Below are 23769 nucleotides of genomic sequence, written 5' to 3' on the forward strand. Positions count from 1 at the left end.
TTTTGGGGGCAGGAGGGGCAGAATGCTGGAGAATAATTCTGAAGGAAACCGGTTCTGTGAATGTTTGAGTCTCCATGTTTGTGGAAGCGCCTGACTGTCCATGGAGGCGTCATTGCTAGGACTCTGTGTGTAGTCTCTGCAGCAGGAGCTCACAGGCATGCAGGAGTCTGGGGGTACTCTGGGGCAGCCACAGGAGCCAGCCTGTGTGCTTGGCTCTTCTTGAGGCACACGAACACTGTGGGGGTGTGCACACTGAGGATGGAAGGCAGCCTATCTTTCTGGAAAGTGTGTACACACACAACAGGCATGCGTGCTCATTAGGGGATGTGGAGGAGGTGCTGGGAGGGATGACCCATCTAACAGGGTGCTGTTAGAGTCCTGACCCTTGAGCCTGAAGTCTTGACTCTTGTTTTGTGCCCTGAGAAGAGCAAAGCATGTGACCTCGGTTTCCTCACGTGTCCAAGGGGTGACCATTGAGCGAAAGAATAAAAGTGCTTTGTCTGAAAAATATTAAAAAAATATCACTATTATTGCTTTGTAGGTGGCTCAAAGAAAGGAAGTCTCACCAGTTGGGTACAGGTAAGGATAGAACTTCTAGGGATAGAAGATTGGAGTTCAGAGGCAGCAGAAAGTTGTTTGAATTAGTTTTGGGGAGAAAGAAAAGAGTGCTTGGAAAGGAAGGAGGAGACTGACCAGAGGGCTGAGCAGCACTTCTGGTCTGTCTTGGGGGTGGAAGAGCGGGAAGCTGAAGAACACAGAGGACCGGATGGGGGTGGCAGTGGCCAGGTTGGCCTACAGCCTGCCTAGCCCCTTTCCTTTCTCCAGGGTTCCTCCAGGCCTGGGCCTACTTCCTCACCACTAGACACGTTTGAGAAACCAAGGTAAGAAAAGCTGAAGTTCAAGTGTTGGAGCATCCGGGAAGACTGAACATGGTAGCCCAAAGCCAAACTGGGGCTGTCCTTTCTTGCCCTGCTTGGAGACAATGGCCTGGTTTCCAGGAGCTCCTTGCCTATGTCCAGTGAGGGACGGGGTCTGTTGACAGGGAGAGGTAGAGGCAGACAGAATCCTGCCCAGGAAGAAGGTCAGGACACTCCTCAAAGAGTGCTCCATCTTGAACAAGGTGAAGCTGTCCCTTTTGCCTGGCAGTTGTCAGGCTGATCTCTCATTTAGTGGTAAGCTTGAAGAGCAAGGAACTCGCGGGTGACTCCTCCCGAGTGCTGAGCGTGGTACCAGGTCTGGGAGCTGCCAGCGAAGGAGACAGCCCAGGGAGGGAGAAGGCATGTAGGTAACAACCGCTCCTCACCCCAGGCTCAGCCATGGCAGATGCCGAGATGGCCGCGTTTGGGGCCGCAGCCCCCTTCCTGCGCAAATCTGAGAAGGAGCGGCTGGAGGCGCAGACCAGGCCTTTCGACCTCAAGAAAGATGTGTTTGTGCCTGATGACAAGGAAGAGTTTGTCAAGGCCAAGATTGTGTCTCGAGAGGGTGGCAAAGTCACTGCTGAGACAGAGAATGGCAAGGTAGGTGTAGGTACCAGTGTGGGAAGCCACTTGAGAGAGTCCCACAACTGGGCTGCACAGAGAGGGTACATGCATGCACACCTGTGGGCCACTGAGCCTCCTGTCCTTCAGGTAGGTCCAAACATCTCCCATGATCCCTCTGACCCCCAGCGTCCACCCTGCATTCCAGATCCCTTCTCAGCTAAATACCATCTCACCCACCCATACTTTCCCTACTCCCTGCGTTGCTGCTAGAGCAGGACAGACACAGGCTGACAGTGCCTGTGTGGGCTGTTACAGACGGTGACTGTGAAGGAAGACCAGGTGATGCAGCAGAACCCGCCCAAGTTCGACAAGATTGAAGACATGGCCATGTTGACCTTCCTGCATGAGCCGGCCGTGCTGTACAACCTCAAGGAGCGCTATGCATCCTGGATGATCTATGTGAGTGTGGCACCAGTCTGTCCCCCAGAACCCAGAGCTTCCTGGGCAAGAGCAGCCTCCTGAAGCCAAGCCAGGCTCCTTCTCCTTGTTATAACACTGGAATGGTTCCGCTGGACACATTCTGAGCTTTCTCTTTGCTTTCTTCCTCTCCTGGGGTCTTTCTCGAATTCTGAAAATCACCCTCACACGCTTCCTCTTCCTTACCCCCAGACCTACTCAGGCCTCTTCTGCGTCACTGTCAACCCCTATAAGTGGCTGCCAGTGTATAACGCTGAAGTTGTGGCTGCCTACAGGGGCAAGAAGAGGAGTGAGGCCCCGCCCCATATCTTCTCTATCTCTGACAACGCCTATCAGTACATGCTGACCGGTGAGCCTGGTGTCCTGGCCTGTGTCCCCTCACCCCAGCCCCCACCTAGCCCCAACCCATTGTGGCTCCTCTTCTCTCTTCCAGATCGGGAGAACCAGTCCATCCTTATCACGTGAGCACAGTTCCAGACTCCCTAATCCCAGCCCCCAGGGGGAACCCAGACTCCTTTGCATACGCCTATGATTCTCTTTCTCGCCATCCCATGCCCATTGCTCTCTTCTCTGATTTTTCCCCTGGCTCCTTTGTGTCCCTCTTTCTTTCTGCTTTTCATATATATATATATATATATATACACATATATATATACACACATATACATATATACATATACATATATATATGGTTTATTTAATTTTATTTTATGTGCATTGGTGTGAATGTGTCAAATCCCCTGTAACTGGATCTTCAGACAGTTATGAGCTGCCATGTGAGTGCTGGGAATCGAACCAGGGTCCTCTGGAAGAGCAGTCGGTGCTCTTAACCACTGAGCCATATCTCCAGCCCCTCCTTTCTGCTTTTCATCTCTCTCGGTTTTCTCGCTTGCTTCCTTCACCCGTTGCCTTCTAACTCTTCCTTCATCTCTAAGCCCATTCGGTAAAGTCCGCGCGTCTTCACCGCTTCCTCTTCCTTATCTTTCCTTTCCAAAACCTTCTTTCCTCCACCGACTCTTCCAAAACAGTCCTCCCCTCTGATTGAGCCCATTCTCTTGTGGCATCTTTCCTGCCTGCTCACTGGATCCTCGGTGCCATTCTCTACCAACTTCCCGATGAGACTGCCCCTCTCCAGTAGGCTAGGTGTTCTCTCCTCACTTGAGGTTTGTTGACCGCAAGTAGCAGTATTTACTGCCTATTGAGCCTTTGCCTGTTCACAACAGCGGAGAATCCGGAGCTGGTAAGACTGTCAACACCAAGAGGGTCATTCAATATTTTGCTGTTATTGCTGCCATTGGGGACCGCAGCAAGAAGGACCAGACCCCAGGCAAGGTAGGCCTGTTGTCACCTAAGGGCCTGCATGATGAGAAAGAAAGTGGCAAGTCTTTACCCCCCCATCCTTCATGACCTCTTACAGGGCACCCTGGAAGACCAGATCATCCAAGCCAACCCCGCTCTGGAGGCCTTTGGCAATGCCAAGACAGTCCGGAACGATAATTCCTCTCGATTTGTGAGTGACACTCCACCTTGAACTTGGGACTTAGGCTGGCTGAGGATCGGCCTCAGTTATGAGCCTTTCCTGGGCTTACTCCACCCTCTTCTATCCATCTCTTCAGGGAAAATTCATTCGAATCCATTTTGGGGCAACTGGAAAACTGGCCTCTGCGGATATAGAGACCTGTAAGTTCTGTGAAGCTACTGGGCCTATTTAGGCTGCGCCCACCCTGCCCCCCACTGTCTGGTCTCAATACCTTTCCCCAATACTCCAGTTTTGCTTTCTTTTCCTGACTCTATGCTTGTCTGCCCTAGGCTTTCCCTCTGTCGCGGGTACCAGTGCATGTTCTATTGGGATTTTCCTCTAAGATGCTCTTTCCTCCTGGGTCTCCACCCAGTCTTCGTGCGTGACGTCTGCATCCATCCTTTGTGGGCACGCTCCTCACCCCCTTTCCTCCATTTCTTTGCACCTGCATTCTGACCTCTCACTCCTCCCCCTCTCTCTATTCACAGACCTTCTGGAAAAATCCAGGGTTATTTTCCAGCTGAAAGCAGAAAGAGATTATCACATTTTCTACCAAATCCTGTCTAATAAAAAGCCTGAGCTTCTAGGTGAGTCAGAGTGAGACCAGCTATTTCCATGGCAACCCAGTCCCCTCTGCTAGAGGCTGGATTCTGTTGGTATGCCTCGGGCGGGCCTAATGACACTGCTAGATCCAGTTTTGTGGGTCAAGTCAAACTCTGAGCATTGGTCCCCGTGTGCTATAGCCAGCAACTGCCCCGATAGCCAGGGGTTATGGCACATCTGAACCCCTCTCCTCCCACTCTTAGACATGCTGCTGATCACCAACAACCCCTACGATTATGCATTCATCTCCCAGGGAGAGACAACTGTGGCCTCAATCGATGACTCTGAAGAGCTCATGGCCACTGATGTAAGTATGTGAGGACGCAGCCAGGGGTAAACAGGGAGGAGTGGCCCATGGTGCCAGCTTAGGAGCAGAGCCACGGCACTGGCTATCTGATTTCTAAAGAAATACAACCCTCCTTGAGAGCTAGAATGTGCCCTATGGACAGAGCCTGCTGAGATACGTGCTAGGAAACAGGAGAGTGGCCAGTATCGGGTGCTGTCACACCAGAGTGCTGAGAACCATGGACCGAGAGGCCGGAAAGGCAAAGGACAAAGTGATGCCGCAGGAGAAGTGGGAAGGAGAACCATAGACCCCATGGGGCTGAAAGGAGCTATGGGTTGAGGGATGAATACAGGTGTGAAGCCTAGGCAGGGGAGTGAGAGGAAGGGCTGGGACCACAGGTGTGACTGTTGACAGCAGGCAGTGACAAGGATCCTGATCCTCTGCTGTCTCGCTTGGTTTTGGAGTCCCTCTCTGGGTGTGGAAGCCATACTTGACAGGGACTAGGGAGACACACTCAAGTCCTTTCTCCAGCCTTCGAGGGATCTCATTAACCAGTCACACTTCCTTTTCTGGAATTCACGGATATGGGACCCGCTTACAGAGCGCCTTTGATGTGCTGGGCTTCACTCCAGAAGAGAAGAACTCCATTTACAAGCTGACTGGTGCCATCATGCACTTTGGAAACATGAAGTTCAAACAGAAGCAGCGGGAGGAGCAGGCGGAGCCAGACGGCACTGAGGGTGAGAAGCAGGAAAGCTGCCGGGCGGCTGCGGGTCACGTCTGCAGCACGTGTGTCCTGTACTAACTCTGCCACCTGCCCTCTCCTTCCAGAGGCTGATAAATCTGCCTACCTCATGGGGCTGAACTCAGCTGACCTGCTCAAGGGGCTGTGCCACCCTCGGGTCAAAGTGGGCAACGAATATGTCACCAAGGGGCAGAATGTCCAGCAGGTGGGTTGTCTTCGGAAGAGAAATGAATGGAGGAGAGATCATGGCGTGTGCTGGGGTATGAGCTTTCCAGTTCATCCTTCCCATTAGCACAACTCATCTGGATCTTCCCCTTACCCTGCAGGTGTCATACGCCATCGGGGCACTGGCCAAGTCAGTGTATGAGAAGATGTTCAACTGGATGGTGACCCGCATCAACGCAACCCTGGAGACCAAACAGCCACGTCAGTACTTCATAGGTGTCCTGGACATCGCCGGCTTTGAGATCTTCGATGTGAGTCTGGGAACCCTGGCCTGCCTGGGACGCCACTTGTCCCTCACCCACTCACTCACACCTTTGGTCACGTGTGGAGGCCCAGGATGGCAGTGGGGATCATATAGTGACAGAGCCACTCCCTTCTCTGCCATGACCTGGGAGGGAAACAGCTATGCCTGTGCTGGGCTCTGTGTGGGGCAGGTGTGTGGCACAGCCCTAGGCTGGCCCCATGGCCACTCAGACCCTCAGTCAGCCTGCCTGACTGGCTGTCACACCCTCCAGTTCAACAGCTTCGAGCAGCTGTGCATCAACTTCACCAACGAGAAGCTGCAGCAGTTCTTCAACCACCACATGTTCGTGCTGGAGCAGGAGGAGTACAAGAAGGAAGGCATCGAGTGGACGTTCATCGACTTCGGCATGGACCTGCAGGCCTGCATCGACCTCATCGAGAAGGTGTGCCGGGATCCGCGACCCGAGTCTTCCACCCACACTCCACATGAACACTTGAGAACTCCAGATGAGGGGTGGTTCTTCTCCCTTCTGATGAGTTCAGTCTAAGTATCAGAAGTGGGACTCTATTTTCCAGAGTCCTGTGTTGTCCAGAATGTCCATGACAGAGTGCCCACAGCTGCGTTCCCACTAATAGCTGTGTTCCCAGGGGTGCAGATTAACACATAAAAGAAGGACAGCTAGAGGCTGGCTGTCCCCACTAAGTGTGTTTACTGACCCTGACTTACACACATCTAAGGTTCAGGGAACGTGAAGGTGGTACGGGAGTCAGAGAGGGCACTGTTTTTAACCTCAGCATTGTAGGGATCCAGGAGGTGGACATATGTTAAAGGTACTAGTAACAGCCACAGACTGAGACTTGCAAAAAAAGACCCAAAACAAAAAACAAACTCCCACCTGTGGAAGGCTTGACAGGTGTCAAACAGTAGACAGCTGCTGTTCTTGAGACAAGCTTAGTTTCTTACCCTCCCCGCTTATGAGAAAATGCTGACATGAAGAATATATGCCTACCTGAGTGAAGTTTACTCAATGATTCTCTCCCTACACTCAGCCCATGGGCATCATGTCCATCCTGGAGGAAGAGTGCATGTTCCCCAAGGCCACAGACATGACCTTCAAGGCCAAGCTGTACGACAACCACCTGGGCAAGTCCAACAACTTCCAGAAGCCTCGCAATGTCAAAGGGAAGCAGGAAGCCCACTTCTCTTTGGTGCACTACGCTGGCACCGTGGATTACAACATCCTGGGCTGGCTACAGAAGAACAAGGACCCCCTCAATGAGACGGTGGTGGGTTTGTACCAGAAGTCCTCCCTGAAGCTGCTCAGCAATCTATTCGCCAACTATGCTGGAGCTGATGCACGTAAGTGTCCCAGGTGTTAGCATTCTGAGGTTTATGCCTAGTTCTGAGGCACATCAATTGCAAAACTCCACCCCTTCCCTGTCATGGAATGCCCTGAGGTGAATGGAATAGACTCAGTGAGATAGAACTGGGTGGAGACACGGACACAGCCACTTTGAAAACCCTGTCTGGTAGCCAAAGAGGACAAAATGTGAGGAGAGGCTGTTGGCCTCCATGCCCCAGTCCTGACCTCCCTACATGCCCCCTTTCTTGGCTTCTTCTCCCACAGCTGTAGACAAGGGCAAAGGCAAGGCAAAGAAAGGCTCATCCTTTCAGACTGTGTCTGCTCTGCACAGGGTGAGTGTGTGTAGAGCCACACCTAGCAGGGTCCCCATCCGTCCATTTCCTCAGCCCCAGCTCCTTGCCTTGCCTACCCCAGCTCCTGCCAACACCAGCTCTCCTCAGTCCTTCCTGACCCACTTCACGGCTGTGCCTTTGGTCGTCTCGTAGCCTCTACTCTTGCTCCCCATCTCAGCTCTCCCATTTCTCATCTGCCATCAGCCTCTCCCTCGCCTGTGCTCTCCCAAGAACCCGAAAGCCTCCCTGCTTCCTGTATTCTCTCCATTCTCTCCATTCCTTCCTCTCCTCTCCATTTGCTGCTGCTCCTTCTTGCTTGCTTTTATTTCTCCCTTTTTCTGACACAGGAAAACCTGAACAAACTCATGACAAACTTGCGCTCCACCCATCCACACTTTGTACGCTGCATCATCCCCAACGAGACAAAGTCTCCAGGTGAGTCCATGAACTTGAGCGAGCCCACACTGGGCATGCACTGTCTCAGAGACAGGACCAAGTACTTTCCAAGCCTTGGTTTCCAAATCATTTTCTTCTCCCAGACTACCCCTCCAGTGTTACCTTATGCTGGGAATGCATACCTCAGAGTGATGTGTAAGGCATTTTTATGGCTATTAGCTCATGAGTGACTTAAAGCCCTTAAAGAGGCATATAAGGGATGTCTATCTGTTTTTAAACCATAGAAAACAAAATATCAGGGAACTTGGGTTCAAAATCTGGCTCCAATTTCAATTAGCTCACTGACCCTTCTACAAATCCCTTAGTTCACTCACCTGGAAGATGAGATACATCTGTCCTGGAACCAACCAAGAAAAACAGTATAAATTATATGAAGAGACAGACACAAAATCTTTTGGTTACTATTAAAAATGTGGCCAGGGGTGGGGGAAGGAAATGAAACAAATAAAGAATTCTTACTGACGGATTGGCTTGCTAAAGTAACTAACTAATGTGTGCCCCAGCCAGGTTGGGAACCCAAGGGACTTGGTGTTAGTCTAGCTCTCTCCCCAATCATTTTTCTCCTTCCTGCTGCCGCAGGGGTGATGGACAACCCTCTGGTCATGCACCAACTGCGATGCAATGGCGTGCTGGAGGGCATCCGCATCTGCAGGAAGGGCTTCCCCAACCGAATTCTTTATGGGGACTTCCGGCAGAGGTGGGTAAGGGGTGCCCAGGGGCTCAGGGAGCCAGGGGTGGGCTGCTTTGCTGGGAGTGGGGGCCCATGGTGGCCCTGGAATTCTGCAGGCAGAGCAGACCCACACCCACCCAGAACACAAATAACTCTGAGAACTTCCCTCCCAAGGTACCGCATCCTGAACCCAGCAGCCATCCCTGAGGGCCAATTCATTGATAGCAGGAAAGGCGCTGAGAAGCTGCTGGGCTCCCTGGACATTGACCACAACCAGTACAAGTTTGGTCACACCAAGGTGAGTCTAGAACTCCATGGAATGGGTGCAGAGCAGGTAGCCATACTGAGTGCCGCAGCTGAGACGGCTGCCTTCCCACAGTCAGACCCAGAATGCGCAGGTGGTGGGTACCTGGAAGCTCACTGAACAATCTTCCACCCACCTCTACCCTGGTCACCCTCCCTTGAGGCTGGACCACGCTGGTTCCACCCACTTGCCCACAGGTGTTCTTCAAGGCGGGGCTGCTGGGTCTGCTGGAGGAGATGCGTGATGAGAGGCTGAGCCGCATCATCACCAGAATCCAGGCCCAGTCCCGAGGTGTGCTTTCCAGAATGGAGTTCAAGAAGCTGCTGGAACGCAGGTGAGAGGACTTTAAAGGAGGTCCCCAGACCTTCTGGGGTCCAGGCTAGTTCAGTGACAGTGTCAAGAGAAAGGCAACAGCAAGCAAGCCATCAGGAGGAAACCATTAGGAAGGGACCTTATGAACACAAGATGGTCCTTAGCATCCGAAGGCCTCGGGGAGGGTGAGATAGATAAGGAAAAGGGGCTTTATCTAGGAATAAGGATCTTAGATGGGAAGGAACAGGAGTGGTTCTCATGCCGTTCCTCTCACTGTGCCGACAGAGACTCCCTGCTGATTATCCAGTGGAACATCCGGGCCTTCATGGGGGTCAAGAACTGGCCATGGATGAAGCTCTACTTCAAGATCAAGCCTCTGCTAAAGAGTGCAGAGACGGAGAAGGAGATGGCCAACATGAAGGAGGAGTTTGGACGAGTCAAAGATGCACTAGAGAAGTCTGAAGCTCGCCGCAAGGAGCTGGAGGAGAAAATGGTGTCCCTGCTGCAGGAGAAGAACAATCTGCAGCTCCAAGTGCAGGCGGTGAGGCCCTATAGCTATTGTTAGCTCCCCTACTGCCCCCTCTGTACTGAGGAGTGCACCATCTTGTCCCTCACAGGCAGAGGATTCTGGGAGCACATTTTCAAAAGCCTCCAAACTGATCTCTCAGGAGGAGAAAAGGCAAAAAGAACCCCCTTTTAAATACACAGGCTTAGTCATATAAGGTGGCACACACCTGTTATCCCAGCACTTGGGAGGTAGAGACCAGAGAAGCAGAAGTTCAAGGTTAGCTTTTGTTATAGCGTGAGCTCAAGGCCAGCGTGGGCCATAAGAAATCCTGTCTTTAAAATATATATGAATTTGTACATACACACACACACACACACACACACACACACACACACACACACACGGTGGGGGTTCCTAGATGAAACTGTAGACCATCTTCAAGCCTAAATTTCTTCATGCTTACACAGAAATTAAGCTACAGGTTTTGCAGGTTAAATTCACAGTGTTTGACGACAGCAAATGCAATTTCTTCAAGCAAGGAAACTGGAGGAAAGGCCATGAGAAGACTTTCGATTTCCTCCTCTGCTCTTCCCCCAGTGCTCCCAAGCCATACCATCCTAAAAACCCTCCCTGTCCTCCTGAGGCTCTTTTCGGCTGAGAATAAGCTGGGTCCCTCTCCTATCTGGGTGATGCACCTCTCCCTTCTGCCACCTGTGAGGACAGGGACCCATCATCAGCCCAGCCTCCCTTTCTGTACCTTGACCCCAGGAACAAGACAACCTCGCTGATGCAGAGGAGCGCTGCGACCAGCTGATCAAGAACAAGATCCAGCTGGAGGCCAAGGTGAAGGAGATGACCGAGAGGCTGGAGGATGAGGAGGAGATGAACGCTGAGCTCACGGCCAAGAAACGCAAGCTGGAGGATGAATGCTCGGAGCTCAAAAGGGACATTGATGACCTGGAGCTGACACTGGCCAAGGTGGAGAAGGAGAAGCACGCCACAGAGAACAAGGTGAGGCCAGCTTCCTCCGGTTCCAAACCACACAGTAGTTCCAAACCACATTGCTGTAGCCTGGAGGTTCTTCTAGGTGTCCCCAGGTGGTGTCCTTTGACTTAAGGGGAATGTCAGATTTTTTGTTTGTTTGGCAGGTGAAAAATCTGACAGAGGAGATGGCTGGACTGGATGAGATCATTGTCAAGCTGACCAAGGAGAAGAAAGCTCTGCAAGAGGCCCACCAGCAGGCCCTGGATGACCTGCAGGCTGAGGAAGACAAGGTCAACACTCTGACCAAGGCCAAGGTCAAGCTGGAGCAGCAGGTGGATGACGTAAGTAGACAGGGTGTAATGGCGTTGGTACATCAAAGCATGTCCATCTGTGTTGAGAGGTATGCATGAGTGTGTGTTTGGGTGAAGGTATTGGAAAGTGTTTATTCTACTGATATCTTCCCAGAATAAAACCGGGGTATAAAAAGCATGAGGGTTATCGATTTCAAATAATGTATCTAATCTCACTGTTATTTATGATTAATCACAGAGTCAGGCTGTTGGTTTTTTTTTTAACATAATTAAACTTTAAAATTTAAACCCACATAACTCTATCTTTGACCATAGGGTTTAAAGAATTATCTTATAAGAACATTGTATATCTCTTTGTGAGACTCTTTGAAGAGGATCTTGGCAGAGTCTGATCCTGAGGGACCATTGGTCGCTCATATGTGTATCTGTGTCCATCAAACCCCTTACCATTCTGCTCTAATAACTTAAGTATTTGTCTCAGCCGTAGGACTAAGAGCTCCCCTCAGATGGGAACTTGAGTTTGCTCAGTTTTGTGTCTTCAGTACCCCGCCCAGAGCCTGGAACTAGTAGGTACTTACAGGATGCTGAATGAATGATTAGAGTTTTGGAATCTTATCCCAATTTCATTCATTCAGAAAATATCTATTGAGCAAACCCTCCGTTCTCAACATTGTCATGGTTACCTGGAAACATTGCTCCTTTCTAGGGGAGTTTCCAGAGTCCTGGATTTCCCAAGGATTTCCAAAATGTAGAGTAGCAAAGCAAAGGTCAGAATGCTATACCTCGTGGTGCATAGCTGGCCCTTCTCTCCGCCAGCTGGAGGGATCCCTGGAGCAGGAGAAGAAGGTGCGCATGGACCTGGAGCGAGCCAAGCGGAAGCTGGAGGGTGACCTGAAGCTGACCCAGGAGAGCATCATGGACTTGGAGAATGATAAACAGCAGCTGGATGAGCGACTTAAAAAGTACTGTGTTCCCACACTGCCATGGTTCCTTCTTTTCAGCCCAGCTTAGCTCACAACTGTATAAGCTCACCCAGGAGCCATGCTAAGAGGCAATGGATGCTCAAACTGAGGGCAAAGACCTATAGGAAGAGTGCTTTCCTCTCTAACACACACGTTATGGCCCTGAGGTTCTCCCTGGCAAGGAGTCTTGCTTGGAACCCTCAAGCCCCTTGTTCCTGCTAGGCCCTTGGGAGAGGTGAAAATAAAAACATGTTTTCTTTGTGAGCACTCTAGTTAGACAGGGAGGAAGGCTGCACACAAAAGCCTCCCAGGAAAGTCTCCTTTGGGTTTTTCTACAGAAAGGAAATTGAATCACAAAGAAATGGCTCTGCTGTTCAAAAAAAAAAAAAAAATGAAAGGGTTGGGCCATTTCTTTTTCTAGGTCACTTCTTGTCCCAGTCTTTATTGCAAGACCTTCCAAAAGGTGCACACGCAGACTTGATTAATAGTGAGTTGCAAAAACATATTTTGATATTTGAGGATCTTATCATACTTCAGCTTGGTTTTGCGTAGGAATCTTCACACTTCCCTAGACACAGAGTTTTGAATTATATGTAAATGTGTGTGTCTATGAGTGTAGTGCCCGCAGACATCAGAAGAGGGCATCAGATCCCTGGGGGCAGCCTGAGGTCAGTGCTGGGAACGACCTTGCTTCCTCCGGAAGAGCAGCAGTCTCAACTGTGACACCACCTCTCTAGCCCCTGCTCCATCTCCTTATAAAGATGACATAGAGGTGGCTAAGGCTCAGGACGGTCAGTGAGTTGAGAGGAAAATGAGTATGATCAAAATACACGATGTAGGGACATGAATCTGGAGCTAGATACAATGTTTATTCCTCAATTAAAAAAAAAAAGAGGCTACTGAGTTGCCTAAACTAACTGTGACAAGTTGAAGACTATGTCCCCCCTCTCTCTCTCACACACACACATACACACACACACACACACACACACACACACACACACAGAGAGGGGGGGGAGGGGTCTTTGAAATAGTCTCACCCTTTCACAGATGGAAAACATAGCCTAGAGGGGACAGTCCCATAGAGGCCAGCCCTGCTGCTCTCCAGGGCTTTCCTACTACATTCTTACTGGACTTGAATCCTCCAGCAGGTGGTACTCTTTGGGTAACCTAAATCACTCTTGGAAGGTTCCCCCCCCCCCCACACACTTAGTTTTATAGCCTCTGATCTCTGGTGGATACTCCAGGTGACTACCTGGCCTCCTACCCCATCCCACCCCCTTTTTCCCTACAGGAAAGACTTTGAGTTAAACGCACTCAATGCCAGAATTGAGGATGAGCAGGCCTTGGGCAGCCAGCTGCAGAAGAAGCTCAAAGAGCTTCAGGTAAGGCGGGGGACTCCAGCTGTGTGGGCAGGGCCTGGCTGGTTCTCAGCTTCCCTGGATCCCCTCCAGCGTATGCTATTCCTGCATCATAGGAATAGGAGCTCTGTGTCCATGAAAGGGGACAAAATACACAAGTCTGCCCATGGGATTCCCACAAGAGGGGCTTATAGATCCGAAGAAGAGAGCCTGGGGGAGAAACAGGTCTAGAGGGCAGCCCTCCTGACTTTCTGTCTCAGCTCTGGCTAGTCACGTGATCATAGAATTGTATGGTCTCAAGGCCCACCCTGTCACCTGGTGACTCTGAAGATCCCTGCATCCTTTATGGTTCTTTCCTCTATAGCAGGCGTTGAGTTAGACCTTCAGTATTTTATCAAGCAGGTGTGGTTTTCTCAGTTAGACTTTTGCTATTTTCTTGCCACTAAACTGCTTGGAAAAACCCATGAAACACAAATTTCTTTGTCTTCCGAGAGATCTGTTTCCGTCTAATAAAGATAATAGGTAACTCTCAAGCATAAAGGAAAGCTGACTGGGCTGTGCAAGATACCTTCCTCCCGGGGCTGGAGGGATGGCTCAGTGGAGAGATGGCTCAGTGGTTAAGAGCACTGACTGCTCTTCCAGAGGACCGGGGTTCAATTCCCAGCACCCACATGGCAGCTCACAATCTGACAGCAGGGGATCTGACACCTTCACACCAATGCACATAAACTAAAGTTAAATAAACCATTTAAAAAAAGACACCTTCCTCCCAATCCTTCTAAGTATACCTCTCTGGTAATACAGCAAACTCACTTGATGTTCTCCATAGGCCAGGGTCTTTTAGAGCCCTGGGGTGGGGGACATGACGGGGCCCTCAAGGGAGGGGTCCAGGAAGCCGGTCTGAACCTCTGTGTCCCTGACTAGGCACGCATTGAAGAGCTGGAGGAGGAACTGGAGGCTGAGCGCACAGCCAGGGCCAAGGTGGAGAAGCTGCGCTCAGACCTGTCCCGGGAGCTGGAGGAGATCAGTGAGCGGCTGGAGGAGGCCGGTGGGGCCACATCTGTGCAGATAGAGATGAACAAGAAGCGGGAGGCCGAGTTCCAGAAGATGCGAAGGGACCTGGAGGAGGCCACCCTGCAGCACGAGGCCACAGCTGCGGCCCTGCGCAAGAAGCACGCGGACAGCGTGGCCGAGCTGGGGGAGCAGATCGACAACCTGCAGCGTGTGAAGCAGAAGCTGGAGAAGGAGAAGAGCGAGTTCAAGCTGGAGCTGGATGATGTCACCTCCAACATGGAGCAGATCATCAAGGCCAAGGTGGGCCCTCCCAGCTGTCCCCTCCCCTGGTTCCCTCCATCAACCTCCGGTTGTTACGTTTTGTCTTCCTCCACTGCTCTTTTTCCTCCTTCCTTCCCCTAAGTTGTTCTCTGGTTACCCCCTTCCTTCCATGGATCCCTCTCCATTTCTTCTTTAATTGTAGCCTTACTCCATTTTTGCTCCCTTCCTGTACCTACTGTGGAACTCCTCCCTCTCTTAGGCTAACCTCGAGAAGATGTGCCGGACCTTGGAAGACCAGATGAATGAGCACCGGAGTAAGGCTGAGGAGACTCAGCGTTCTGTCACCGACCTCACCAGCCAGCGGGCCAAGCTGCAGACCGAGAACGGTGAGACGGGGGCTGGAGCTCCATGAGTCGCCCCAACCTTGGGTGCACATGCCCCTCACGTGCCCACGATGTCTCCGGAGCATGGAACCTACGGTTGAGGGTGGGGAGGGGTTGAAGATACCTCGGTGCCTCCCTAGGGGAGCTGTCCCGGCAGCTGGACGAGAAGGAGGCACTGATTTCCCAGCTGACTCGAGGCAAGCTCACCTATACCCAGCAACTGGAGGATCTCAAGAGGCAGCTGGAGGAGGAGGTCAAGGTGAGGCCTGGGCTCTGCCTCGCCCAAGCATAGAATGTACCAACTGCCCTTGAGTCTGCACCTTTTTCTTCCCTAAGAAAGAGGCTTATCTGAGCCACAATTCTCTACAAATTATAAAAAGAAATAATAGCTCAGCCTTTCCTAAGTGTCCTTTAAATCTGTTCCCCAGACTGAGAGGAGCCCTTTGTCCTCCTGCTGCCGTGTTGGGGTGGGGGATGGGGTGAAGAGGCACAGAAGAAATAATCTAAGGCAGTGGTTTTCAACCTGTGGGTCACAGCTCCTGGGGGGGGTGGTCAAAGGACCTTTCCACTGGGGTTGCTTATCAGATATCCTGCATATCAGATATCTGCATTACAGTTACAATCATAACAGTAGCAAAATCACAGTTCTGAAGCAGCAAAAATAGTTTTATGGTTGGGGTCACCACAACATGAGGAACTGTATTAAAGGATCACAGCATTAGGAAGGTTGAAAACCACTGATCTAAGGAGACAGGTTTTGGCCTTCTTGGGTGCAGATATGGGGTGCAGGGTTATGAGAGCAATCTGAAGGCTGGAGAAGGAAAGTAAGCTGGAGTCTTTGCCTAGCACAGCACTGTTCATGAACGAGAGACAAGAGCGTGAGTTCTCAAATACACCAGGGCTAGAGCTGCAGCCTGGTCAGTAAAGCACTCGCCATGTAAGGATGGAGATGGTTGGGCCCGAGTTCAGTCCCCAACACCTATGTAAAAAGCTGGGTGTGGGGGGCTGGAGAGATGGCTCAGTGGTGATGGCTCAGCGGCTAAGAGCATTGCCTGCTCTTCCAAAGGTCCTGAGTTCAATTCCCAGCAACCACATGGTGACTCACAACCATCTGTAATGAGGTCTGGTGCCCTCTTCTGGCCTTCAGGCATACACACAGACAGAATATTGTATACATAATAAATAAATAAATAAATAAATAAATAAATAAATAAATAAATAAATAAATAAATAAAAAGCTGGGTGTGGTACCACACTTGTAACCCCAGCACTGAGGAGGCAGAGACAGGGAGGCTTCCTAGAACTGACTGCCCGCCAGTCCAGTCAAAGTGGTGATCCTTAGGTCTCAGTGACAGACTTTGTCTCAAAAACTATGGTGGACAGTGTCTGAAATGACACCCAAGGTTGACTTCGGGCCACCATATTCATGCAGAAACACCCAACATCCCCCCCCAATAAAACCCCAGAGCTGAGTCCCTACTGACGTACCTCTTATAGCGTGGTGATCGTAGAAATATCCTGATGTCCCTGGGTGTCCCTGTAAAGGCAATGGATAACTAGACCTGCTACAAGGAGCACTGGGCAGCAGGCATAGGAACACTGGGCAGCGGGCACAGGAGCAGTGCTTTACTCTATAGGGTCATTCTAGCTCAGGAAGCCACTCCAGGTTCACCGGAGACTTGGAAGTAGATGTGGTCAAGGAAGCATGTTGAGACCGTGGTAAAGGTATGCCAGGGGTAACCTTATGGAAAAAGCTGATCCACTTCCTTGATGCCCACCTCTTCCCAGGCCAAGAACGCCCTGGCCCACGCCCTGCAGTCAGCCCGGCATGATTGTGACCTGCTGCGGGAACAGTATGAGGAGGAGACAGAGGCCAAGGCTGAGCTACAGCGTGTCCTGTCCAAGGCCAACTCAGAGGTGGCCCAGTGGAGGACCAAGTATGAGACGGATGCCATCCAGAGGACGGAGGAGCTGGAGGAAGCCAAGTAAGTCCTGGGCAGCCAGCTCTGGCTGATGGTCTGTAGGCCCCACATAGGGGACTCTTAGTGTGTGGCTGTGCAGGAGGGCCTGCCCCAGCCCTACCTCCTGCTCCTCTCAGGGAAGCTTTTTGCTCGCGTTATGTTTCTCATCCGAATATAAGACGAACAAAAGGTTTGTCTGAGGGCTGAGTGCTCCCACCTGGGGTAGGGTGCTGTAGGGAATGGCAGCTGCAGCCGAGAACGCAATCTTCACAGGTGTCTAAGTCTTCACGTTCAGCTACCAAGATCTGCCTGCTAAGTGCTCAGCTGCTGGAGCCTGTCCTCGGGCTTTTCTGAGTGCTTCTGGGTTGTCAAGGAGAGTCTTTTGGAAGGCTCACATGTTTTTCTCTTGTCCAAATCTACCTCCTCCATTTTCCCCATCCCCTTCTACCCTGCCACCCTTCCTACTTCCCCTGGGCAGGAAGAAGCTGGCCCAGAGGCTTCAGGATGCAGAGGAGGCAGTGGAGGCCGTCAATGCCAAGTGCTCCTCCCTGGAGAAGACCAAGCACAGGCTGCAGAATGAGATCGAGGACCTGATGGTGGACGTGGAACGCTCCAACGCCGCCGCCGCGGCCCTGGACAAGAAGCAGAGGAACTTCGACAAGGTGGGCTCACGGCGGGGCTGCGGGCAGTGGGCAGCGGGCAGCGGGCAAGGGGCTGGTGGGGGCAGTGCCGGCTCAAGGCCAGAGCGTTCTCCTTGGAGGCAGGGGAGGGGCCTGGGGCAGCTCTGGACCGTGTGCCCCTGCCCTGCAGATCCTGGCAGAGTGGAAGCAGAAGTATGAGGAGTCCCAGTCAGAGCTGGAGTCGTCCCAGAAGGAGGCGCGCTCCCTGAGCACAGAGCTCTTCAAGCTCAAGAATGCCTATGAGGAGTCCCTGGAGCACCTGGAGACCTTCAAGAGGGAGAACAAGAACCTCCAGGGTGTGTGGCCGAGGGGCAGGAAGGGCCAAGTCCCAGTGCCTGAGGGCCCCAACTGCAGTCGAGACAAAAAAACGTGCCCAGCCCTACTGAGACCACAGAAACTCCAGACTGAGTGGCTACCTATCCCCCACAGAGGAGATCTCGGACCTGACTGAGCAGCTGGGCTCCACTGGCAAGAGCATCCATGAGCTGGAGAAGATCCGCAAGCAGCTGGAGGCTGAGAAGCTGGAGCTGCAGTCAGCCCTGGAGGAGGCTGAGGTGGGCGTGCAGGGGAGAGCAGGGCTGGGGTGCGGGATGGGATGTAGACTTTGGTCCCTGTTCCTATTTTCCCTTAGCCTATTTTCCTCCTCCATGGCTCATTGCCAGGGCCTTGGCCAGTGCTGGACAACACAGCCAGCACCCAGCAAACATTTGTCAATGAACAAGTTCAGGGTCACCGAAATCCCTTCATGCAAACATCTTATTTACTGCGTCTCCGAGGCATTCCTATTTCCACCCAGCCCCTTTCCACCTCTGCCTGCCTGTGTTTTTTTATACTCTGCGCTTGATTGCTTCTGTTTCCTTGGCAACACTTTTCATTTTCTTCTTTGTCTTCCAATCTGGCTCTCCCTGTTGGGAGTCGGCCTCACCTTCTCTTCAGCTTGCTTTCATTTCTCTTGTGTACACCCTCTCCTCCTTCCTCTGCACCCGACTGCAGAGCCGTGTACACTGTTGCCGAACTCTCTCTGTGTGATGGTTGTTAAACAGACTCCCACTTCTGCCCCGGACACTGACTATATATGCCTGCCAACCCTTCCCCCCCACACCCTTTCCAGGCCTCCCTGGAGCACGAGGAAGGCAAAATCCTCCGCGCCCAGCTTGAGTTCAACCAGATCAAGGCAGAGATCGAACGGAAACTGGCAGAGAAGGATGAGGAGATGGAGCAGGCCAAGCGCAACCACCTGCGGGTGGTGGACTCCCTGCAGACCTCCCTGGATGCAGAGACGCGCAGCCGCAACGAGGCCCTGCGGGTGAAGAAGAAGATGGAGGGAGACCTCAACGAGATGGAGATCCAGCTCAGTCATGCCAACCGCATGGCTGCCGAGGCCCAGAAACAAGTGAAGAGCCTCCAGAGTTTGCTGAAGGTACCCAGAGACTTCCATAAACAGGGTCACCCAGAGAGGGGACTAATTAGATGGCAGAGGTACTAGCTCTTTCTTGTCACACAGTCATTGTAGAGAGCTAAGTCAACCCTGAGCCACCACAATGAACTTTCTACCCCCATTCAATTCTATGTGACAGCCTTGAGAAAGGCCAGCCTTCTATCTTATGTTCACTTTGTTGATCCTCAGGACACTCAGATCCAGCTGGACGATGCCGTCCGTGCCAACGACGACCTGAAGGAGAACATTGCCATCGTGGAGCGGCGCAACAACCTGCTGCAGGCCGAGCTGGAGGAGTTGCGGGCTGTGGTGGAGCAGACAGAGCGGTCTCGGAAGCTGGCGGAGCAGGAGCTGATTGAGACCAGTGAGCGGGTGCAGCTGCTGCACTCCCAGGTGAGGAGGTGCCCTGTGCATTCCTGAGCTCAGCAGGTGACAGGGGAAGGAGCCCCTCAGAGATGCCCAGAGTGTTTCCTACTCTGTCATTATCATCCCAGAACACCAGCCTCATCAACCAGAAGAAGAAGATGGAGTCAGACCTGACCCAGCTCCAGACTGAGGTGGAAGAGGCAGTGCAGGAGTGTAGGAACGCAGAGGAGAAGGCCAAGAAGGCCATCACAGATGTGAGTCCCCTGCCTACCCACTCCAGGCCAGCATCCCCTCCCCCCACTCAGTGAGTCCACGAGGACCTAAACAGACCATGTGCCCCCTCTCCCGTGCACAGGCCGCCATGATGGCGGAGGAGCTGAAGAAGGAGCAGGACACCAGCGCCCACCTGGAGCGCATGAAGAAGAACATGGAGCAGACCATCAAGGACCTGCAGCACCGGCTGGATGAAGCTGAGCAGATTGCTCTCAAGGGTGGCAAGAAGCAGCTGCAGAAGCTGGAGGCCCGGGTTCGGGAGCTGGAGAACGAACTGGAGGCTGAGCAGAAGCGCAATGCAGAGTCAGTGAAGGGCATGAGGAAGAGCGAGCGGCGCATCAAGGAGCTCACCTACCAGGTTGGGAGAGTACTGTGATCCCAGCCCATGCACAATGTCCAAAAGCCACAATAACAAGCAACCAAGGGGTACGGAGAGGTGTTGCTACTTCTTCCTAGTTATAGTTGGCGTGCTGCCCCTGGGTGCTCTTCACCCTGCCCTAGCATGGCCAACTCTTGTCCCCTGGCCCAGAGGTTAGTGGTTGAGCCTTGTAGCCTGTGTGTTCCACCTTGACATGCACCCTCAGGCCATTTGTCAGAGATATGCTCTATACAGGCACAGTTTCAACCAGCAATGCCTTTCCCCAGAAGATAATTTATAGACAAGTTGCTATCAAAGATGCCAAAGCCATTCAAATAAGCCTCAAAACTTTTTGGGTACCCAGAGCAATATAAACCCAGCTTTCCGACTCCCTATTAGAATTTGTGACTCAGTCTAGCATGGTGTGCCCTCCAAGCACACTTTGTCCTTAGCCTAGCTCAAGTTCGTGTCAGCCCATCGCAATCCAGGAAATTCCATCATGCTCACAACCCCGTAGTCACTCCCGGCACATGCTGGGCCCAGAGCCAGTGGGCTTACACTCCGCTCCGTGATGTTCCAGGGCCCCAGGAGCCTGCTCCCTGGGACAATACACATAAGTCATAAGTCACTGTACTCTTTCAGGAATCCCATTACCACATTGGGTTCTTTCTTTATATAATTATTTAAAATGCTCACATTCAAAGTGAGATTAGTGGCCTATGATTCCAATACTCAGGAAGCTGAGACGGGAGGATCATGTGTTTGACTAGCCTGGGCTGCCTAGAGAGTCCATGTCTCAAAAAGATGCTCCTTGGCTGAGAAATTATAAGCAAATTCAAGTATTCTGTGAGGACCAGATAGTAGCATTGGTTCAGAATGTAGCATTCAGGATGAAGAAGTCAAGGGAAGCCAGGGTGGGTGCTGCCTCCTCGAACTGTGCCCTCTCACCTCTGGCTGTCCCCTGCCATGCAGACAGAGGAGGACAGGAAGAACCTACTGCGGCTGCAGGACCTGGTGGACAAGCTGCAGCTGAAGGTGAAGGCGTACAAGCGCCAGGCTGAGGAGGCGGTGAGTGACCTTGCTGGGGTTGAAGCCTGGAGGAGGGACACAGTGTGCCAGTCCCCAAGACTGGAAGGCTAAGAGACCAGATCCCTTGTTAGCCATCTCTTTTATCTGCCCACAGGAGGAGCAGGCCAACACCAACCTGTCCAAGTTCCGCAAGGTGCAGCATGAACTGGATGAGGCAGAGGAGAGGGCAGACATCGCTGAGTCCCAGGTCAACAAGCTGCGGGCCAAGAGCCGTGACATTGGTGCCAAGGTGGGTTCCTCCCCTGGACCTCACTTGTCACCTCCCACAGCCCACATGATGCCTCTGTTCCCTCAGATAATACCATGTAGTTTATTCCCTAGTTGACCTACAAAGTCCCAAAGGCTAAGACAATTGAGTTCCCAGGGACTTCTAAGGTGCTTCTCATTTTCTGTGGTTCTGGGTATTTCAGATCAAGTGAAGTCAGAAACCCTACACGGCCCCGGTTTATATACACCCTTTAGATCCAGTTCCTTCCAACTACCAGCCTCTAGTTCCCACTTCAGTTTGGCTGCTAACCTTAAAACTCAAACACGGAAAGAATATCCCGCAGACTGCCCGGATCTCACAGAGACAGCCTGCCTCTAGCCTATTGAAGAACTCTTTTCTCCAGAACTTTCCCCTCCTCAACTGATCCCTGGAAATACATCCATGCCTACACAGGGGCTCCCGCCAGATCACACAGGGGCTCCACCAACTAGAAGCCCTAGTTTCAGCTTCAGTTTCTGAGCACTGTCCTCAGAGTGCTGGCCACCCCAGAGCTAATTTGTACTTTGTTTTATTTCAAAAGGGCCTGAATGAGGAGTAGATCTTGAACTGCCTGGCCCTCAGGGTGCCTGTGAAGCCCTTAGATCTGGAAGCCTTTGTAACTTCCCTTAGGAGGAAACAGAATAAAGCAATTTTTCTTGAAGCCAAGACCCTGCCTCTAGTCTCTTCTTCGCTGTCTTCTAACCCTGGGGCTCTGGAGTAGGGAGGTGGGGCTTGGAAGCAGGAGGGGCATCTTCAGAGGTGAAGGCCTTTGCCCAGGACCCTGTGAAGTGCTGAGCCTTGCTGGCGCAGCATTGGTCCATGGATCCCCCTCCAGCAGAACATAGCAAGAAGGACAACCTTTCCCCAGGCCCAGTGCCTGTCAGGTAGAAACAGGATTTAGAGGAGACTCGGAGCTCATCTGGAGCACTGAGTCCATCCATCACACGCTTTCGTGCCCATTCTAATCAGTACCCCACACTGGTAAAACCCAGAGCTGGCCCATGGGAGGAGGCCCGGAATACAGGGACTGACCAGTAACTCCAGTTTGTGGTGGTACAACCCCCACGGCAGATGTGGTAATGTCCCCTTAGATCCCATCCTAGGCAGGTCTCAGATGTAGTCACATGCCATTCCAAACATAGCCATCTGCAGTGGCCCATGTCCTTCCCACATAAGCAGGAGGATAGTGGCCTTGGCCTACCTTGTTTTCCCCTTTCTCCCCATCCTCCCAAGACCCAGACCATTAGTCTTTGGTGCTCATTTCTTCTCCTTCATAATCCCCACTGAGACTTCCATTTGCAAGGCTTTTTACCTCACAGCAGCTGGAAAATGGGGTTTGGCAAACTATCTCAAGAGGAAGCAGGCAACACAGGGACCAGATTTTGGAAGCAGGGGGACTAAATCGTTGAAGAGTCTGGAAGTAGGGAAAAAAAGAGCAAGCAAGTCCTCTCCCGCTAAGCAAGGCTGGCTCTCTTGGCATTCTGCCACAGTTGGGGCTGAGGGCAGGGCTAGGGATGTGGGTCTGAGAGACAATGGGATTTTAATCCATCTCTGGGAACCTGGTTCAGCCCTGGACTGAATCTCCCATCAGCCATACCCATAGACACATTTGTGTGTGGCCTGACTCCTGTTCACCAACTCTCTCTGGGCTCTAATTGCTCAGAGAGGCAGCCAGAGCATGGGCCCTGTACTGCAAATAAGGGGACAGCAATAGCAGAAACAGCAGGGGAGGGAGAACAGAGAGTATGATAAGGAAGAAGGAGCATCCTAATCAGAATAGACAGGAAACCCAGGGATGGCTCAAGCAGAGGAAACAGGGAAAAGAAAGAGATCCTGCGTACAAGGAGGCCACAGAAAGAGCCCAGCTCCCCACACTTCCTCTTTACACCCTCATCCCTTCTCCCTCTCTAAAACCACACCTCTCCCTAGAACGGATTTGATCAGCCATGATTGGATCAGTAGAGTCCAAAGAGGAGCACACCGGAAGAAGGGGGATGTGTGGAGAAGCCTAAGAAAACTAAGAGCCAGGGCCAAAAAGAGCAAGAGATAAAGGTGCTGTCAAGGTAGCCAGGCTGGGCACAGACAGAGGCGCCGAGAATGGGTGAGAGGGGACAATGAGAAGACCAGAACAGACTCTTGGGAGGCACTGGAGGTGACGCTATAAAGGGAATAACTCGGGCTACCTTTAGATATAAATCATGGAAGTCAAGGAGAAGGAAGGCTGGAGAGAGCTGAGGAAGAACATGGAAGCAAGGACAAGCCAGGCCGAGTGCTCCATATGATTAGCCTGCCGAATGCAGAGCCCAGGTATGAACGCCTGCACAGCAGAGGCTAGGTCTGATTTCACGACAGGGGACAGAAGGAAGACACGAAAGCAGACAGAGACACAGGGAGCCAGGTAATAAAGGGATGGACTGCACCTCAAAGGCCTGCTCGGCCCTTGGGACCCTCTCACCTGTGACCAGAAGATCCATCTGTGTCCACCTACTCTGGAACTTTCATCAGACTGCAGGACTGGTTTGGGAAGCAGCTGCAAAGAGCGTGTGAGAGCCAGGG

The 23769-nt window shown here is 52.0% G+C and overlaps 1 protein-coding gene across 1 annotated transcript; it reads left to right on the forward strand.

The window, feature by feature from the left end:
• Positions 1–1316: 1316 nt before the first annotated feature.
• On the forward strand, positions 1317–21772 carry LOC119799777 (myosin-7). The gene is made up of 38 exons (XM_038309642.1): positions 1317–1517; positions 1797–1940; positions 2151–2307; positions 2392–2419; positions 3182–3290; positions 3376–3468; positions 3575–3638; positions 3966–4064; positions 4284–4387; positions 4968–5106; positions 5198–5316; positions 5438–5587; positions 5852–6022; positions 6630–6939; positions 7208–7275; positions 7623–7710; positions 8311–8428; positions 8576–8699; positions 8903–9039; positions 9303–9558; positions 10294–10536; positions 10674–10850; positions 11637–11782; positions 13077–13167; positions 14068–14457; positions 14678–14804; positions 14942–15060; positions 16590–16786; positions 17241–17424; positions 17573–17738; positions 17872–17996; positions 18554–18862; positions 19070–19273; positions 19375–19500; positions 19602–19877; positions 20850–20945; positions 21061–21195; positions 21755–21772. The coding sequence occupies exons 1-38, from the start codon at positions 1317–1319 to the stop codon at positions 21770–21772; spliced, it is 5808 nt and encodes a 1935-aa protein (XP_038165570.1).
• Positions 21773–23769: the final 1997 nt, after the last annotated feature.

Source organism: Arvicola amphibius, chromosome 13, assembly GCF_903992535.2.
Source record: "Arvicola amphibius chromosome 13, mArvAmp1.2, whole genome shotgun sequence".
NCBI lineage: Eukaryota > Metazoa > Chordata > Mammalia > Rodentia > Cricetidae > Arvicola > Arvicola amphibius.